The following is a 21,628-nucleotide window of genomic DNA, read 5'->3' on the forward strand; positions in this document are numbered from 1 at the left end:
AAGTGAAAAAGAAATAATGATTACCTTAAGGAAAAACCTTTTGTCAGTTCTTGCTGGATTATAAGAAGCGAGGTATGCAGCAATGAGAATAAACTTAGAGTAATATGGAAGTTCCATGTGAGTATATGCCGAGAGACCTAGACAACAAAATACGTTTATGAAGGTATTTAACAGGCTACCATTAGATTTTAAGTATCTCTTACCTTTTCTCACTTATCTTTTGACTTCCATGTGGTACCCTCTAGTCAAAAGATTTCAAAGTGCCCTGAGCTTAACGTGCCACGATAATGATGGTGGTGGGGGAAACATTATCATTAATGATACGCTCTGCTCTTCTGTTATCTTTGTTGGGCTCCACCTCTTCTAAAGTCCTGCCCTTCAAAGCCACACTCTCCATTAAACCTTCCCTGATGCTGCCCTACCACACCAAAAGAGACAATTTGTCTCTACTGTGAATTCTTACTTCATGTATCTTACTTACGGTCCACATAACTTTATACTTTATATAAAGAATTAATTTAACATAAGTGATATTTCTTTTTTTTTTTTTTTTTTGCGGTACGCGGGCCTCTCACTGTTGTGGCCTCTCCCGTTGTGGAGCACAGGCTCCAGAGGCGCAGGCTCCGCGGCATGTGGGATCTCCCCAGACCGGGGCACAAACCCGTGTCCCCTGCATCGGCAGGCGGACTCTCAACCACTGCGCCCTCAGGGAAACCCCATAAGTGATATTTCTTACTAAGCTACAGTGTTCATTGAAGGAGCCAAGTCTACTGTTTCTTTGTGTCCCTACAGTACCTTGTACAAAGGAAATAACTGAATGAATGGATAAATAAAATAATAGAGTCAGTCAAGCAGCAATGACTTTTATGGGAAGGGAAAAAGGAATCTGATATTTACTGAAATATCTAGTATGTGTAAGACACTGTGCTAGGTGCTTTCCTTAAGCATCTCTGAATCTCTGCAGTAACTTAAAAGTAGATATTCTTTCCATTTTAGATAAAGACACTGAGTTGGGCTCAAGGCCACACAGGCAGCAGAGCAAATTACTGCAGATTTTTTTAAACTCTAGTATCTATTTCTTTCCATTATAACACACAACTGAAAATCACTTGTATGGTACTTCAAGCATTTAAAAACCAAAACAGGGACTTCCCTAGTGGTCCAGTGGTAAAGAATCCGCCTTACAATGCAGGGGACACAGGTTCGATCCCTGGTCAGGGAACTAAGATCCCACATGCCACAGGGCAACTAGCCTGCACACCACAACTACTGAGCTTCAACTAGACAGCCTGCGTGCCGCAAACTACAGAGCCCATGCACTCTGGAACCCAAGCGCCACAATTAGAGAGAGAAAACCCAAGCACCACAACTAGAGAGAAGCCCGCGCGCTGAAATGAAAGATCCCACATGCCTCAGTGAAGATCCCGCATTCCACAACTAATTCCTGGCACTGCCAAAAATAAATAAAATAAACAATAAATAAATCTTTTAAAATAAATAAATAAATAAATAAAATTTAAAAATAAAAACCAAAATGGAATCTCAATACCACTTCATTTCATACCACTTCCCCCACTGACCCAACTGGCTACTGACCCAACTTTTAAATAAGAGTATTTTAGATAGTTGCTTTACTTTTTTTTTTAAAGTAAAAGTAAAGTTGACCCATACGGGGTGGGGGAATGTTAGGGGCACAGACACCCATCTCCTACACAGTAGAAAATCTGCATATAACTTTTGACTCCCCAAAAACTTAACTAGTAATTGCCTACTGTTGACTGGAAGCCTACTGATAACAGTCAATTAACACACTATCTTTAGTGTTAACTTTAGTATCTTGATTATTAGTAATTAATTAAAGAAGTGTCTCTGGTAATTGTCTCAACACTTCCTTTGATACCTTTCAGTTGTCCTGGATCTGTGTCATCTTTCTGTAGCTTTTCCCATTGTGAACTGAAAAAAAAAAAAAATGAAAGAGCAATGATGGATTGAAAACATATAAAATCAATGTACTGTACTTAAAACAAAGCCGTAGAAAAACTAAAACTTTTTTACTTGACAAAATACATTTAATTTCCTTATAAATAAGACAAATAACATACACATGTTGGTCCCTCTACAAAATCATTTAGTGTATATTAGAACAATATACTTATATATCAATGCCCAGATGTTAAATTTTTAAAAATTTCTTTTCCTCTGATCATAATTATAAAGCTATCAAAAAGCACCAACAAATAAATAACATCACCTACCATACAATAAAACTCCCAATATTCCAGTTATCATATTAAATACAATTGTTATACACCATTTCTAAACTCCATAACAATTTCTTAAAGTAAGTATCATTACATCAGAAAACTGAGGCCCACAGGTTAAGTTGCCCAAGGACACTCAGCCAGTCAATAACACAAACTCTGCAGGCATGCTACAAGGATTCAGCTCTTAGTTCCACTACCAGGGAACAAGGTTGGAGACTTTTTCATAATTTGTCCGAATTGCTTATAAAAGCTATAAAACCAACATATATTCCCAATAACAGTTTGTTGAGTGAGCATCTAACCTTCTATAGCTTTATTCTCCTTTTCTTTATTCTGCTTATCCCAATTATTTAATCTCAATTAGAAAATATGAAATATGTGATGATTATTATTCTTTAATTTAGTAAAAATTTTATTATACACAGGTGAATGGAGGTTGGGGGTAGCAGGGAAAACAGCTGAGTCATTTACTGTGAAGAAACTTCAAATGGACCAGGAGATATCACCAGGCTTAGAATGCCATTTCTCTACTACACTATTGGAGAGTCTCACTGGTCCTTTATGTCACAGTGTGACAAAAAGGTAACTAAGGGCATTATATATGCTATCATTATAAAGGAACAAAAATGCAAACTGCCCTAAATACCAAAATTTTTTTCAAAAAGACAAAGAAAATAACCACATAGGAAATTCTGAAAATTAATACAACAGTTAGTAAAACATATATATTTCCTATCAATAAGGATAAATGGGTGTACCCCATTAAAGAAAAACGTTTCCAGAATGCCTCGGTAAGGCAGGAAGTCAAATTAGCAATGCATATTTCTGTGTTCTATACCTTTTTGTGAAAGAAACATACTAAAGATTATATATTAATTGCATATATAAAGATGTTATATATGCATACTTGTAAAAGAAGATGAGTACAAATCAGAAATTATATATGTGGTTAGGAAAGGAATGAAAGGAATAATGGGGTGTGAGACTTCTTTGAGTACTTTTTTTTTTTAATAGTTTTAGGTTCTGAATTATTCTGATGCCCTCTTTTACCTATACAGCAAACAATGAGTTTATTCTACTTTGCCCTTTCTCTTTCTCTTCTTCTCCCATTTTTTAACTTTGTAACTGTGTTATTCCCATCCCGTCAAAGTATGTAACATATACATAGTGTTCTTCTACCCTCATTTCCATCTTTTCGTTTTGAGCTAAAATTAATCAAAATGTGGTGCTCATCATTCCTTTTGCTAAAGTTTCCCCAGTCATCTCCATTGCACCAACACTGTCACTAGCAGACTCTTCAGGAAGTGTTTATGAGTACACTGTTCCCTGAGTTCTCACATGTTTAAAACTGTTTTTCTATAGCCACGATACCTGAATGACAGGTTGCCCAGATATAAAATTCCTTGGCTTACACATCCTCTCTCCTTAAGTTTCTTGAAAATGTTGCTCACTTGTTGTCTTGCTTTGTTACAGATTCACTTTCCTTTGTAAGTGACATATTTTTGCCTTAATTTCCACCCCTTGCTTCATTCTTCACCACCAAGCCTCCAGAAGATGCCATGTCCTTCCGAATCACCTCTCCATCTCCCCTCAAAAACAGCACTTTCCCAAACCTGCCTTGTTACTTCTTGTCTACATACTCTTGAAACACTTCCTTCTGATTCTTCAGTAGCCGGTGCTCTAATCCTTCAGGTCTCACTTGTTCTCAGGATTATCCCACTCAGGGTAGGACTCTCTTTCTGGAGGTGATTCGTTTGTATTTCATCACTTCAAGTCGACCCCATCCCCTGTCCCCACTGTCCTCTCCTCTTTTCCTTATAGTCTTTGCTTAACTTTTCACTTCAGCGTAAGCCCCAGAGTTGGCTTTGCTGGCTTCAGTTATTTATTTCACTATTTACATATAAACTGAAGTTTACAGTCAGCTCTGTAGACTCCTAGTCATATTGCAGGCAAGGGTTATAAGTGATTTTATTTGCCTTCCTTACTGACCTTGTGGAGGGAACTTGATTTAGGTGGCCAACACTATCCTATGGGAAACTAGAAGTCCTTGTATTACTAGGTAAGAGTCACTTTAACAAGCATCCAAATTTTTCTATCTTTAAAAGATCAGATCACAAGCTTTTCTATTCTGTGACTTCCAAAAATTCTCATCAATTATTAAAAAGAGGAATAATTGTATCTTTGTAATGTTTCTACTTATTTAGAAACTATTATATTCTTATAATCAGCTAATTAAATCAAGCACAAAGTAAAGTAGTTATAGAATAAGGTATTCGTGAAAGAAAAATGATAACAAAATTGATTAGAAAGTGAAAAAAGACAAAAGCGTTGCCGTTTTTAAATTTCTATGTTGCTTTGTAATGTAGGCTAAACCTAACACCTATAAGGCACTTTATTATTCACACGTCATCTTCACATATATTATTGAAATCTTCTAAGGATTGTTAGAAGAGGGATCCAAGGTCTAGAGGTTTTAGGTGAATTGCTAAGACCTCATAAGGCAGAAAACAGCTAAGCTGGAAATCAAAACTATGCTCTTATCACTACTCTATGTCTGTGCAACCATGTCTCCTAAGCAGCTTCATTACTATGAAAGTCTAATAACAGACAAATGTAGATTTATGACTTGACTCACACATTTCTTTAATGATCAATTTTTTATTATACCATTCAAATATCTAACATAAATATAAAAAACAAAGCTGAAACTGATTTTCCTGTAGCTTTTCAGATTTAAAAAGGTTAGCAATTATTAGTAATATGACTTGTGTAACATACTGGCTAAAAATTGTTTGTCCTTCCCAAAATAATAAGAAATGATTCAAATCACAAGAGTTTTTTCCCAATGTGAAGAAGGTAATGGAAAACATGTACACTTTAGTGAATATCCCAAATATAGAAAAAATACATATACTAAATAGAAAATTACCTTGATATCTCCCTGAGATAAACAGTCTGCATGGCTTTTTTCAAATGAGGTTCAATATTTCTCCAGAGTTTGCGAGTATCACGTTCACTTGCTACTCCAAAGAGAGAAAATTTCAATAATTTAGATATTACAGAAACTTTTTTCAAAAGAAATATTATTATGGAAAAATTATAGTTACCTTCTCCTTTAACAACAGGTTCACAATATTTAGGAAAATTAAGTACTGCCTATAAACAAGAAAAAAAGAGAAAAAAGCACTTATCTACCACAGTTAAATATTATTTTTCAAGTAAAAATTTTATTAGAATTCAGGCAATTTTATTTCAATATAATTGCTCAAGTAAAATGTTATTATAGTTTATTACTACAACAATAAAACCACAATTATCAATAACAACAGTAAAACAATATGTAAAATATTCCTTAACTGGCTAAATCCTGCCTAATGTATCAGCCTCTAGATATAAAGAAATGTAACAATTCCCAAAGCAAATTTAAAAGCACATACATCGGGGCTTCCCTGGTGGCGCAGTGGTTAAGAATCTGTCTGCTAGTGCAGGGGACACAGCTTCGAGCCCTGGTCCGGGAAGATCCCACATGCCACGGAGCAACTAAGCCTGTGTGCCACAACTACTGAGCCTGCACTCTAGAGCCCACGAGCCACTACTGAGCCCGCGCACCTAGAGCCTGTGCTCTGCAACAAGAGAAGCCACCGCAATGAGAAGCCTGTGCACCGCAACAAAGAGTAGCCCCTGCTCGCCACAACTAGAGAAAGCCTGCGTGCAGCAACGAAGACCCAATGCAGCCAAAAATAAAAACATAAATTTATATTTTTAAAAAAGCACATACATAGAAAAGATGCCTAAAAAGAATATTCTGCAGATGATTTATTAAACTCTTAAGAAATATGCCACTTACAAACTTTAAAACAAATAATAGTATCCATTTGAAGGAAAAAGGACAACATATATTTATTATCCTATGTTCTACATACTCAGAAAAATATAGCACTATACTATTTTTTCTCCAATGCTTAAAGATCATTTCTTATATTTATTAGTATTACTAGTAGTAGTAAAGACTTAAACCATACTTCAAGCCTCAAGTTTATGAATGATGTAACAATAACATAAAAAGCTGTAACCTCATCCCTAAATAAAATCATTCCTCAGTGAAATCCAAAGGACTTTATAAAAACCATGATTAAATTTCACATTTTCTTTTCCTACTAATAGTTTCTCTAAATAATTCCTCCTTCTTGTACTTTATAATCTACTTTGAAATGGCTGCCAGCACAGATTCCCACAGGTTTCAAGGACATCAGTGCTAAGGAGTAGAAGCTACAAGTTATTTCCCAGGAAGGACAATGGATGAGTATTTGCTCCTGACTCCATCTCACACTGAGGCCGTGCACTGACCCTCGCTCCTCTCTGTAAGCCCCCCTGTTGTCATTTCCCCTGGGCACCAGGAGTCTCAGACATTCAACTTCCAGAGAGATGTTAGTGAGGAGCTTGAACTAGAACAGCTTGTCTTCTGTTTTTTCCCTACTCAGAAGATGCTTGAAACGTACAACTAAATCAGAAGAGGCCTGAAGTTTAAAAGTTCCAAAAACATACTAAATGTGAACACAATTTTAAATGGTCATTTTCTCCTATATTCTATCTCAAATACACACTGAATCCCTCTAATACTTTTCAGAGCAAAGAAAAGAGCAAAGCAAAGAAAATGTACCAAGAGATATAGAATCTGTTCCTTTGAAAGCAACTGTTTTGTAAGGTAGATAGATAGTGGGAAGCAGCTGCATAGCACAGGGAGATCAGCTCGGTGCTTTGTGACCGCCTGGAGGGGTGGGATAGGGAGGGTGGGAGGGAGGGAGACGCAAGAGGGAAGGGATGGGGGAACAGATGTATATGTATGGCTGATTCACTTTGTTATAAAGCAGAAACTAATAATAAAAAAGAAAAATAAAAAAAAAGAAAGCAACTGTTTTCTAGCCTTAGATATATTACCATTTTCTATTACATGGAGATAAGACCTTAAGTATTAATAAAAGGTTCTAAAAGTGAAACCAGATATTCTTGCCTCCTCCTTTTCAGATCCCCACAACTAAAGTAGAAAGGTAAAAATTAAATTAAATATGAAAATTGAAGTAAATACAATTATTTTCCGAACTGCCTATGAAGTAAAAACAGCTATTCTAATGTTTTTAAAAACTTTTTAAAGTAATCTTTTATATAAATATCCAAAGTATTCCTTTATATAAAGATTACTAACTCAAGGTCAGTGGCTAATGAAACACCTATATAAAGCTTCTGACCATATTCAAATTCATCTAGATTCCAGACCACTATCAATACATACATAAACCTGAAAAAATCTGTTACAAAAAATTAACAAAAAGATATAAAATTGCTTATTAAGTTTTCACACCACCTTTCTGTTAATCTTCATTTTAATTTTAATAAAGTTAAACATTTTCTGCAATTAGAGAAAAGAGAAAGGAGGAAATTAAAAAAACACTCCTAAGGATGTATGAAAAGAAACAACTAAAAATGACTGAAAGGTTTCTGATCAGGTCAAAGTTTGTACTAACCCACAGACTTCTACATTCTTAGGGTGTATTTGCTCCCAAAGGCCATATCCAAATTTCCAGAACAAATTTTCAGCTTCTAGCCTATCTCACACCCTTTCTTTATGGAAAAATATTAAAAGATGTACTTTTTTTTTTTAAACAAAATGAGCACGGACCAGATGCCGGAGCTCCTTCAAATCTCGACAGACGGTGTAGAAAACTCCAAGAAGAATGTTAATGTAGGCAGCATAGAAATCAGCCGAATACTCTGGAGGATGATCATGGGATAGAATCTTTTGAAGGTTACCTGTTCACAGGACACAAATGAGCAGAAATGACTGACCCATCACCCTAGTTATATCTTCTAGCATTTTATAACAAAGGTTTAAACAATAAATACACAGGCTCAATAATTATTAGGAACAATGAAACAGTTACAAGATTAGAATGCAAAAGTAATACAAGTTTTGAAACTGAGGTAAAAGAATTATGAACCTAACATTCTAAAAAAAATTACTAAATTTTACTTAAGACAAATACGAAGCAGTGACACCTAAAGAAAATCACAAGAACCTTATAACAGGCAACATCAATATCAAGGGCAAAAAAATAATATGGATTCCACTTATTTTGCTAACAGTTAAGTAAATCAACTAGATAAAAATAAGCGGTACTACATAAACTACCACCAAACTGGAAAATGCTCATTTTTTGTAAAATGAAAATAACTCATGATTTTTTAATGAAAATCTTCATCTTTACTATGTCATTCCCTTTTTTATAAAATGTGTTTTCTTCCTACAACTTTGGTATCTTTATTTCTCTTCTACCTTAAACTCCTTATACAGTATCACACGTTTAGAGTCCTTAACTTATATTTTATCCTGCTAGAAATATCATATTGTAGAAGCACAGTTAAAACTAAAAAGAAACCACCTATTGTTCAAAATTTCCCAGTCATAGCACATAAATCAGTCATTCATTCATTCCTTACTGCAATTCCCTCTGACTTCTTGATGCAATGGTCTCTTTTAGACTTCTCAGTTAAGAGCTCTTTGAACATGACTAGTACTTTAAGCCTAGTTCCATAGGATTCAAGACTTTCACAATACTTACAAGTGAAAATTCTCATGGGATGTTCTGATCGTGTCAATTTCCTTTTGTCTAAGAATCCCTTTAAGTGAGTATTTTTACCATGGATATGTTCCCATTTACCATCAGCCTTTGATTTTAACTACTGTCTTATTCCTCACAGTCAGTTAGATATAGGTACATAACAATATATATGGCCTATCAACAGATACTAATATACAGAAATTTAGAAATAGCTATATTAATGGGATCTTTTAAACAGGGCAGTTGGCCAAAAACAAAAAAAACAAATAAACAAAGGCCCAAAAAACATTTCAAAGCCTACTCTCATGCCTAGAATGTTATCCTGAAGGAATTTCGGATAGAGGCTGTTACTAGATCTGTATTTTAATATCACAACCACTGAAAAAAAATACATAAAGTCCAAAACTTGACTTTGGAGTCTATGTATTTTTACATGTAATAGCAGTTTTAAATTTATGTTACTAAGCCTTTTAAAACAAATATTTGATACACTAAAAATTTCTAAAGGTGCCTTAAAACTTGGAGATAAAGATATTTATATACTGTGTTGGCCACAGAGTTTGTTTGGGTTTTTCCATAACATGTTACGGAAAAAGCCAGAAAACCCCGAAAGAACTTTCTGGCCAATCCAATAAAAGCTGACAAGTAACTGGATAGATGAAAGAAAGAAGGGAGGGAGGAAAGGAAGAAAGGGATCAACGGTCAGACAGACAAACATACATAGGCAAAAAGGTGGTCTCTAAATGCATGGATGAGGAAACCTGGAAAACAGTTAAGTCTCCAGCTTAGACTGCACTCCTAAGCTTCTCCTGACTCTCTTCTGGATATCCCTTACAGGTGACACTGAGTACCTCAGAAGAGAGTTGATTATATATGACCACTGGCCCATTTCAGTTCTGACTGAAGTCTTCTAAGAATTAGAACTCTCACTGGGTTGCAACAGAAGTAGAACAGCTGCTTAGTTATACAGGCTACAGACAAATTCTCAGAGTACAACTCAACATTAAGGAAGCCATACCAGCTCTAACAGTCAAACTTACTAAAAATCCCATCTCTAACAGAAAGCTGAAAGCAGTGTACTAGCAGGTAATAAATAAAGGGAAGCAGAAAGCACTTGATGGGTCCCCTGCTGTATTAAACTTTCACTATCAAAATATGGTCTAAAACACCAAGAACAACCATTTCTAACATGGAGAGGGACTTCTGCTGCCAGTCATGAGGGAGTAAGAGGGTCCAGAAATACTCTCCTATAAATAACTAAAAACTGGACAAAATATAGAAAACAATTATTTTCAGACATCAAACAACAGGCAACAAAGGACTGTGATACACGAGAAAAGTGAAATGAGGTGAGTTTTACCATCAGCCAGGCTTTCTAACTGAGGTAATTTTAGAACTGTGGTTCTAAAAAGGAGCCCATTAATCTCAGTGAGTTGATAAGACAGAGATGAGAGAAGAGAGAGCTAAGGTAGCTAGAATGTGCAGGGTAGAAAACATGAGAAAAGGAAGCTATGCAGAGAAAGAGCCCCAGAAATCTGCCTACATGTTGCCCTTGATTCTTAGCTGAATACCAGTACTTATATGCCTAGAGTAAAACCTCAAAAGGACAAGCAAGAACAGCTTCTGGGGAAAAAACAATTACTGGAGAGCTGTTAAGTCAAACAATTTCCAGAGTTCAGACAGGGCTATAAAACTGTTCATTTTGCCACCAGTAAGAATGGAGAAACTATACTAAATACATGGCGGCATTCAGCAGAGAACCCAAAAGGACTGTATCTTATAAGTAGAGCTAAAATTAGCCCTGGAAAAGGCTACTCTAGACCCTCTCTCCAAAAGAGCTTAAAAATAACCTCAAAAGGGTCACATATATCTTCAAGTGATTTAAATGCTTAACCAGAAAAGAAGTCCAGCATGCAACAAAAAAGTTAGTATCTGTCATTCAATCAAAAATTACTAAACACATGTGAAAGCATAATGGATACCCATAATAGAGAAAAATTAGTCAATAGAAACATCCCCACAAGGAAAGAGGTAGTGGAATTAGCAGACAAGAACATTAAAACAACGAATATACACATGCTCATATGCTCAAGAATATAACGGAAAACAAAAGCATAATGAGATCGGTAATGAAAATTCCACTGGGTTGGATTAACTGCAAATTAGACACTTGTAGATAAAAAGGTCACTGAACTTGAAGACACAGAAACAAAAGCTATCCCAAATAAAACACTGAGGACAAAAAACGATGTAAAATTTAAATAAATACATAAGAGATTGAGCAGGACAATATCACGAGGTCTAACATTCATGTAACGTGGTCCCAGAAAAAGGTGTGGGGAGCAGAGTGGGAGGGAACGACAGGACACAGATAAAATATTTTTAGAAATAATGGCTGAAACTTTTCCAAAATTAAACAACTATACACTCACATATCCAAAAAGCTCAACAAATCTCCAGCAGGATAAACAATAAAAGATATTTTCCACCTTGCCTTTTTATGTCTGTAAAGTCCAAATAGTAATATATTATAAGGTTTATAATAAATGTATATGTTAAATGTAGGACAAAAATAGCACAAAGGTTGTGAGGTGGGAAATTATAAGTCATTGAGATTTTCAGATTGTTAACTAGAGAATAACTTAACTTATTCTGATTGATTCAATAACTAAACCAAAAACCTGATCAACTGCACTATAATCCACCTGAAGAAAAAAAATAAATCAAAAAAAACAAAGCATTACCAAAAGATGAGCAGTCTGTGTGTGGGAGAGAGAAAACAAGAAATCCAAATCAGGGCCCTAGTGATACTGCTAAGAGGAAAGAGTGTCCTGAACATCAGATACCATATTTCTACAGATGACATATGTACCAAGTTATGGTTGGATGACTTAGACACTAAGATTATCCTTTTGCTCTGGTTCCATGCTTACTTATTCTGGCTATAATTTGGCTTATCAATTAATGCTTCCTTTTTGAACGTTTTTTGTATGATTATGATGCTTTTGAATTATTAAAAAAAACCTAATATGTTAAAGGCTCTAAAATTTAATAATCAGATGAACTTGGCTCCACATTATACTCTTTTCAAAAATCTATTAGATTAGGGCTTCCCTGGTGGCTCAGTGGTTAAGAATCCACCTGCCAATGCAGGGGACATGGGTTCAAGCCCTGGTCGGGGAAGATCCCACATGCTGCGGAGCAATGAAGCCCATGCACCACAACTACTGAGCCTGCGCTCTAGAGCCGCGAGGCACAACTACTAAGCCTGCATGCCACAACTACTGAAGCCCGCGCACTGCAACGAAGAGTAGCCCCCACTTGCCGCAACTAGAGAAAGCCCGCGCCCAGCAACAAAGCAAACATAACCAAAAATAAATAAATAAATTTATTTTTTTTAAATCTATTAGCTTACACTTTCTAAAATTAGCAAGGTCACTTTAATTATTTAATTATGTCCTCAAATTCTCTCCATCTCTGCAGCTTTGTATCCTTATTTTTTATAAAATTTAATCAAATTCTACAATTCATTATAGCATACTTTAATTTCAACTTCACTAGAAAACCACCATTTTTAATAATTTTTCACTAAAATGGGTCATGGAAATCTTTAACATCTAATGGTCATGACATAAGTAGAAAGAAATTCTTTTTATGAAATTCTTTGATTTATTCATTTTCTTCCTACCCTTTTCTCTTCTCCTTGTGATTTTTCATAGAAGAGGAGCTATTAAAAAATTAAGGGTTCCCTTCATCTATTTTGGTTTCCTTTTTGTTATCTCAGTTAATTATCAAAGGCAGGAGGTGTTACCTGATCGCTGTTCTTGTGAAAACAGGCAAAAATGTGTTGATCTTAATAATGAATATTTGTAGCTGATCAGTTCACAGGGATAGTGTTTCGAGGCCAAGGTCAAGGAATGTTATTTTTTCATAGCCTCTAACCAGCTTATGCTTCAGTTATAATCTTTGAATCTGAAGTATATTTGCACAGTAACAGCACAGTATTAATCTACAAAGCTAATCAGCAAAAAAAAAGCTATTGTATTCTTCCAAAGATAAAAATTATTAGGATCTATGAAACTTAAGATTAAACACAAACCAAAAAGGAATAAGAAACACAAGGGCTAGGACAGTTGCTACTGTAAGAGTTACAGTAATGAAAAATGAGATTTATAAAATCAAAAGATACATTCCACATAGTACTTAACTCAAGTACATGGTATATAAAGATTTCGGTACAATTTTAATGTGCTTTGCCAAACTAAACATCTCACTTGTATGGATGTAATAATCCCACTTATATATACACCTTACTGTAGTGACTAAAAAAATGTGAAAATACACCTTCATTTACAAATATGTGAGAACTGCTCTTTCAAAAAAAAGTTAGTAATTATATAAGAACAACCTCTATAAGTGCAGAAATATAACATTTTATTTGAGATTGGCAGCAAACCATAATAGATTAAAACGTCAAAGTATTCCCATTTGAAAATGCTAGCTTAATCTTTCAAACAACAAAAACTATTTTACTGAATATCATTTATCAAAACAATGTTTTCAAATTTACCTATGCTATAATCAGGGAAATACAAGACAAATGGCTCAAAGCATCCAGTATTTGGACGAAACTTTTCCCAAACAATCTCGCTGAGAAAGATAACAGTCACATTTCTGTCAGTCTGTAAAAGAGAGATAAATAAAAATAACGTTGCATTAAAAAATCTTAATCAGAACAGTAATTCCATTTGAATTTTTCTTTCAAAAGAAATCCAGCAAAGTTCCAACATATAACAAATTATTTGCATACTAATAAGCCATATTTAGAAAACCCAATCAAGGAGCTCATCCTTGTATGCAAATTTTCAAACATAATTACTTAGAATTTCCATAGAACTTTTAGGTTAATCGACAATTCAGTTACCCATGAATGCTAGGACAGTCACACAACGACTAATTTTATAGAAATTAAGAAACACATCTGCTTGAATGATTAAGACAAGAACTTTTTATGGGAATTTTCAAAGAAATCACACGCTTTACATCAATAAACTAAAAAAGACAAAACTTAACATCTCTCATTATTAAAATGGCTATAGTACCCAGAGAAAAGAAAATATCAGTTGCATATTTTAATGTATATTCAAGAAGATGTTGAGTATACATTAAAAACACAAACAAGTGTGAGTACCCAAAATACCAATGTTAAGTAAACAGACTTTTGAAATATATGTAGAAATTATAACCACTATTCCAAAAATAACATTAAGAGAACAAGCTCAATGTGTATGTTACCCATCTACAGAGTGGCCACAAATGCTAATTCTAATGCTAGAATTTATCTATAGACACCTGTCATTCTCAACACAAATTTTAATGCTTCCCATGTTCTTTTTTTTTTTTTTTTTTTTGTGGTACGTGGGCCTCTCACTGCCGGGGCCTCTCCCGTTGCGGAGCACAGGCTCCGGACCCGCAGGCCCAGCGGCCATGGCTCCCGGGACCAGCCGCTCCGCGGCATGCGGGATCCTCCCAGACCGGGGCACGAACCCATGTCCCCCGCATCGGCAGGCGGACTCTCAACCACTGCACCACCAGGGAAGCCCCCATGTTCTTTTGAACGTCTCCCAAGTTGACAAAACAAGACATATTTGTTTTGTTCTATAACTATTCTTATGACCCAATCTCATACATAAATTACACTATACTTTGATGGTTATTTACTATTTATTGATTTCTAACTTATGTGTAACCTTATATTCCAATTATCATTATTTAGAGAAATATACTTCTGGCTAACAAAGATAGCTGAGTTCAATAAATTAATAACTCCACAGAAAATGCAGCATCTTTATGAAAGAAAGGAAAAGATTTTTACTTTCAAATGCTCTTTTTGTCTTATTAATTTTTAAGAATCCTTCAATTCATTTCCATAGGGATAAAAAAGCATGCTCTAAACACAATCTTGATTACAAAGCATTGAGTTGTTTTTGCTTTAAAATATGATTACCCAAAAGAATTTTATAAAGTCTGTTAAAAAAAAATACTGAGAGGTTAAAAAAAAAAAGAGGCATTTATCAATCTAAAAGGATTTTAAGGACTTCCCTGGGTGGCTCAGTGGTTAAGAATCCACCTGCAGAGGACACGGGTTCGATCCCTGGTCCATGAAGATCCCACATGCCGCTGAGCAACTAAGCCTGTGCGCCACAACTACTGAGCCTGCACTCTAGAGCCTGCGAGCCATAACTACTGAGCCCACACACCACAACTACTGAGCCCACGTGCTGCAACTACTGAAGCCCGCATACCTAGAGCCCATGTTCCGCAACAAGAGAAGCCACCGCGGTGAGAAGCACGCACACCGCAATGAAGAGTAGCCCCCGCTCGCCACAACTAGAGAAAGCCCACACGCAGCCACAAAGACCCAACACAGCCAAAAATACAAAAAAAAGTATATTAATAATAAATTAAAATATATATATTACAAAATAAATAAATAAAAGGATTTTAAGTTGGGTAATGTTCTCATCTGTTCATCTGAAAGTACTTTCAGTGTCCAGTGATATCTACCATAATTTAAACTTCATTTTAGTCTGATAAGTATTTAATATAAAAAAATGTGAAATGCTTTTGCTATATTTCTCTTAAATGAAATACGCATTTAAAAATCAAGCATGCTTTCAGAAACATCAAAACAACAATTTTCTTTTCTGATGGAGTTGAGCTTACTATGAATTTTTCATTTTCTTCAAATAACTTCCATAATTAAAACTAAAAAATGTGAAAGGCCTAAGTACTGTGACAGGATGCATGATCAAAGGTCTAAGTACTGTGACAAGATAAAAATAGTGGGGTAAGTTTTACTGGAAGGGCGAGAGGACAGCAAGAATGCACTCTGGCTACCAGAGAGGGAGTCCTTGAGCAAAACAATGGGAAATAGTGGATGGATTTATGCAAACAAACCACAAACACAACAAAAAATAAATAAAAAAAGAGAGAAGGAGACCTTTACTCAATGAGGATGGGTCCCTGGTGTCAGTAGTAAAATGCCAAGAGTTAATCAATCTGGGAAAGGCTAGACTGCATGAGGAAACTTCCAGGATAAGTCACCAACAGCTACACTTACTCTTCTCTTGTCCTCTCCACATCTTCCCCTCAAGACTACTACTAAAAGAGGATTTTAGGAGTCGGCCTTAGGCACACAATGATTTCAGTGGCAATCAGTTGACAACTTCTAGCAGTTTCTCAAATTTGAGTAATATACTTAACTTTTCAAAGGTGGTAATGCTCTAGACACTGTCTCCCCAAATATTCACTTAATTTTTATTATAATGTTCCTTAATACTTAAATAATACAGACATAAAACTAAGTAAGTATAAACTATTTATGCTCAAGGTACTTACAAAGTTATAAAACCAAATATTTTTATTTATAAGTTAAATATAAAACTATAAAACCAGTAAAATTTAAATTGACATTATTTGAATATGATGAACATTACTGTTTTGCCTAAACTAAATCTTTGCTCACTTCATGAATATGGTACTAACAGGAAACAGCCACAGTCCTTTTGAGTTTAGCATTCCTATGGTAAAAACTGAATTCTCTCATCAGTTTCCTTTATTCAAACCACTACAAACTACTGCCTGTTGTTGCCATCATATTACTATTTGGCTTTCACCTGACATATACATAGTAAGTCTCTCCCTGTTCTGTTCTCATTAGGCCATGACAATTTCAGTGCCAACACAATTTTAAGTTGAAACACAAAGCTCGTTCCAAAAACTGAGTGGCCATGAGACAGAACATCAGATGATCCAGAACAGACCTATCATTCTTTTTTTAGATTACTGAAATGAAAATTTTAAAATTCTTACAGAGAGTTCAAAGTCTAGCCCATCCCCACCATTTACTCTAGCAAACACCTAAAATCTTTTAATAGAAAGCAGTGTTAGCCACTTCACAATCAAAAATAAAAGCTAAAATAGTTGAAGAATAAGTCTTATCAAATCACAAACTGTTTTAACTTTGAAAAAATCCTCAACTTCACACGTAATAGCGAAATGCATATCAACTTTATATTAAGAGATTATTTCTCACCTATCAAATTGGCAAAATGAAAAAATGTGACAACACAGTTCTACTGATTAGGCCATAGGGGAAAAGGATTCATTCATCACTTACCAATTCTTGTAACCTAAGAAATCCAGGTAAAAGATATGCTTCCATATCTCTTAGATACTCTGCTTTATCAAGAACCTTATGAAAAAAAAAAAAGCAGTGTCCAAATTGATTTAAAAAGCCGTTTAGCAAGACATTTACATAATATAATGCACAATTCAAGATCTGAGCTTCCCATGTTAAAAAACATGGAACTTATGAATTAATTTTTTAAACAGTATTTACATTTGTGGAAGACATTTCAAATTGGTCAAATAAGTTAAAAAATGAACTACTAACAACACATTTCAACCAAGATTTTAGAGAATGGGTCATAGTTATAGTAAAAAAAGTTTGTTTTAAAGATAGACCATCAAAAAGATAATGAATTAAGATGCTCTAAGGACCTTTTCTTATAGGTATACAAGAAATAAAACTATGTGCATTTTTAATTACATTTAGTAAAAGATAAATGTCTACCACATACCAATAATTACAAAGCTTTCTGACCTGAGAGAAGAAAATTCTGTATTTCATCATGTAAAACTTTTCTTGCTTGAACTTTGTAACTCAATACTAAACCCTGTTCAACTAGAAAACCGATCATGTTAAGAAAGATTAAATTTTTGTTCAGTGTTATGATAATGCTACTGGGATTATGTTGCAAATTATAATCATTTAAATCAGGAATAAAATTAAAATGCAGGGAATATATTATTTCCCTGAATAGTCCAAATTGTTTATCTGTTTTATTGATTAATAGACAGCTTGAAACAATGTATGAGAGTAATCAACTTATTTCATTCCTAATTCATTTAGACAAAAAAAAGCTAAAATTATTTACCACTAAAAAGATACAAATTAGTTTCTCCACTATGTATTCTCAATTGCAATTTTCCCATCAATTTCCATTTAAAAACTCTAATACAGGACACAGATTAATTCAAATAAACTGGCCCATTTGTATGCCCATTTTAATGCAAAACACAAAGCTGAAGCAATAAGTTAATAGTTCATTCTTCTGACTGGGTACAATTAACCCACTGTAATTAATGGTTTTATGGTATTTTAATAAATGATCCTTCTTCAAAAGCAATTATCAGTGCCCGCTTCGGCAGCACATATGCTAAAACTGGAACGATACAGAGAAGATTAGCATGGCCCCTGTGCAAGGGTGACACGCAAATTCGTGAAGCGTTCCATATTTTTGCTGATTCACTTTGTTACACAGCAGAAACCAACACACCATTGTAAAGCGATTATACCCTAATAAAGATGTTTAAAAAAAGCAATTATCAAATAACTAATATTCAAAGAAGTTAAAATTTTAATTCAGATTCAAACATTTAAAACATAAATTACCTGAAGGTATTCTAATAGACTCTTGATTTGTAAGCTTGTTTACTGACCAGAAACCATTCTCAGACATCTTTCTGCACTATTTCCTAAGTGCTGAAACTTACCCATTCAGTTATTAGCTAGCTGAACATTCTACGATTTACTCTCAATAACGTTCTATGCTAAACACCTGGACACTGTTCCACCCTAATGTTTCGTCATCTAACAAACGACTCATTGAATGCCTACTTTGATCCACTGGGCCTGGAAAGTGAGTTGGGTCCTACTTACTCCTCCTGGCTCTTTGCAGAATATTGATTCTCCCTCTTCCCTGAAGACACAACTTTGAAACTCTACTTGTTGGAGTCATGCAACACTCTGGGGTCATTCCTGTCTTTAAACTTTATACTTTCTGAGTGTCACATCTCTAATGTAACTCCTGTATTGTTGGATATTTCAAACTCCACATCAATGACCTCCTTCCGATATGGTAGACTCATGTCCTTAAATCCCTCTCTCCACCAGGGATCTTGTTGCCCACACTACCCAGTGAAAGATCAATTTATGTCCTACATCACTGGTTTTTGAAGTGTAGTCTGTGGCCCCCTGTGAGGTGAGGGCGGGGGGGAGGGGGGGGTGCTGTTTCTGATACTCTTTCAGGAAGTTGGTGAGGTCAAAACTATTTTCATAATAATACTAAAAATGTATATGCCTTTTTCATCATGGTGACATTTGCACTAATGGTGCAAAAGCAATGGTGGGTTAAACTAGTCGCCTTAGCATAAATCAAGGTAACAGTGTCAAACTATACTAGCAGATATTCTTCACTACGTACTTGCTCTTAAGAAAAAAAAAAAATTGGACTTTTACTTCTAAGATGGAGTAGATGTACTCTTTCCTCTTCTTCCTAAGTAAAACTAAGAATCTTGAGTATTACAAATAAAACAAATGGGGCTCTGAAAGGTGGAAAGGAGGCAGACCAGCTAGAGACCTCAGGACCAGAAGAATGACAACTCACTTCAGAGGGTGAATTGTCTATTGTCTAAGTTGTCTTTTTGCCTCACATATCCCATTAGTGGAGCTGAAGAAGCCGGCAACACAGGAAGGCCAAGCAGCACAGACCAAAAGAGCCCCAACAAAAAACCTTACTTTCTCTAGCCAAAGGACCAGGAAAGGGGCAGCTTAGAGAGACTTCCAGGACTATGCACTCTCCAAGTTTTCTTTGTAGAGGACATCAGGACATCACTGATTTCTTGTCTCCTCATTTCTTCATCCCTTAAACACTGCAGCACAAGAATACTGGGTCACTGGCCTCACCTCTTTTCTAACTCACTCACTCTCTCGGTGACCTAATCCTGTCTCACAGCTTTAAGTACTACTACTGTATGCTCAGAAGTCCAAAATGGTATCTCCATGTTGGACCTCTCTTGACCTCAGACTCAATCATCCAAGTGCCAACTCAACATCTCTACTTGGACTTAACATGCCCCAAACCAAATTCCTCATCACTCCTTCTCCCCCAGCAAGACCCACCTGCTACAGTTTTCTCCACTCGGATAATGACAACCTTATCCCTTCAAGTGCACAAAAACTTTTTTTTTTTTTGAGTCATGTTTGACTTCTTTCTTTCTCTCCTCCTCCACACTCACTCTATCAGAAGATTCTGTCAACCCTACCTTCAAAATATATCCAGTCCATATCTTACCACATCCATTGCTACTACCCTGGTCTAAGCCAACATGTTGTTTGCCTAGATTAATACAAATGCTTCACAACTAAGTGTATTAGTTTCCTAGGGCTACCATAATAAAGTACCACAAACAGGGTGGCTTAACCAACAGAAATTTATTATCTCACAGTTCTGGAAGCTAAAAGTCCAAGATCAAGTTATTGGCAGGGCCATGCTTCCCATGAAGGTTCTAGAGAAGATCTGTATCAGGTCCCTCTCCTAGCTCCTGGTAATCCCCTGCCTTGTGGCAGCAAAACTCCAATCTTCATGTGGCACCTTCTCTATGTGCGTGTCTGTCTCTAAATTTCTTCTTTTTATCAGGACATCAGTCATATTGGACGAGGGGCCCAATCTACTCTGGTATGACCTCAACTTAACTAATTAGAACTGCAACGACCCCAGTTACAAATAAGGTCATATTCTGAGGTAGTAGGGGTTAGAATTTCAACATACGAAGTTTTGGAGGAAACAAATCAACCCATAACACTAGCCTGCACTAGTGTACTCTTGTACCCTTCGTTTGATTCTCAAATGAAGAATCAAATGTACCTGTACTCTTCATTTGATTCTCAACATTACCCCTCTCTCCCTTACTTAAATATATTCCAGCCAAGATGGCCTCCTTCATATTCTTTGAATACACAGGCATGCTCCAGTCTCCTCTGTACGCTCACGTAAATTCAGATATTTTCATGACTTGCCCCTCGCTTCCTTCAGGTTTCAGCTCAGTTATCATCATCTCAGTGAGATCTTCTCTGCCTTCCCCACTTAGAAATAACTAGCCTCCCCCGCCCAGTGGATTCTCCCTTACTCTAATGTACCACATCTGACATACTACATATTAACTTGCTTACTACCTATCTTCCTCAATTACAGGAATTAGCTATAAGTGGGCAGACACTATTTTGTCCCTGTTCCATCTCCAGTATCTAAAATAGTGCCTGGCACATAAGAAGTACTCAGTAAATATCTGCATAAATAAATGAACAAAATTAAAATGTGGAAGGAACTGTTTTATACATTTAAGGAGATGCAAGAATGCATAAGATGTGGTTCCTTCAGTGAGTATAAACTTAGCCATTATGAGAAGGTATTATATTAAAATTTAATTTCAATTCCAGAGATAATAATTTTTTAAAATAAGGTTAAGGTGTTATAAAATCTCACTAACGTAAAAGACATTATATATTTTCAGTTGTCTGCTAGTCATTTTCACATTGATGTAACAACTAAAACTTAAACTTAGCCAACCTAAAATCAAACAATTCATCTTTCCCAGACCTACCCCATACATAATTGACAAGTTTGACCCTTGCTGTCTCTTCCATTTATTCTTTTCTGCATCTTCTGCCCCAACTCTAGTCCAGGCCCAAATTTCCTCTAATGGAAACAGTTACAAGAGCCTCAAAACCGTCTAGCCTATGTCTTTCAATCCCCCCAAATTCACCTATTCAACACGCCTTCATAGCAGTCTTCCTAAAGCGTGTTTGTTGCTCTAGTCTTCACTACGTCCTTGCCCCTC

General features: G+C 35.6%; 1 protein-coding gene across 1 annotated transcript in view; it reads right to left on the reverse strand.

Moving 5' to 3' along the window:
- ORC5 (origin recognition complex subunit 5) overlaps positions 1-21,628 on the reverse strand; it is a 74,569-nt gene that overhangs the window by 44,071 nt on the left and 8,870 nt on the right. The window contains exons 4-10 of the mRNA XM_081244896.1: positions 17,064-17,138; positions 13,452-13,563; positions 7,942-8,072; positions 5,372-5,420; positions 5,194-5,284; positions 1,901-1,953; positions 25-137 (exon numbers count right to left, since the gene is read on the reverse strand). Coding sequence (XP_081101022.1) covers positions 25-137; positions 1,901-1,953; positions 5,194-5,284; positions 5,372-5,420; positions 7,942-8,072; positions 13,452-13,563; positions 17,064-17,138 — 624 coding nt within the window. The remainder of the gene's footprint in view (positions 1-24; positions 138-1,900; positions 1,954-5,193; positions 5,285-5,371; positions 5,421-7,941; positions 8,073-13,451; positions 13,564-17,063; positions 17,139-21,628) is intronic.

This window comes from Mesoplodon bidens (genome assembly GCF_964165515.1).
Source record: "Mesoplodon bidens genome assembly, chromosome: 9".
NCBI classification, from domain to species: domain Eukaryota; kingdom Metazoa; phylum Chordata; class Mammalia; order Artiodactyla; family Ziphiidae; genus Mesoplodon; species Mesoplodon bidens.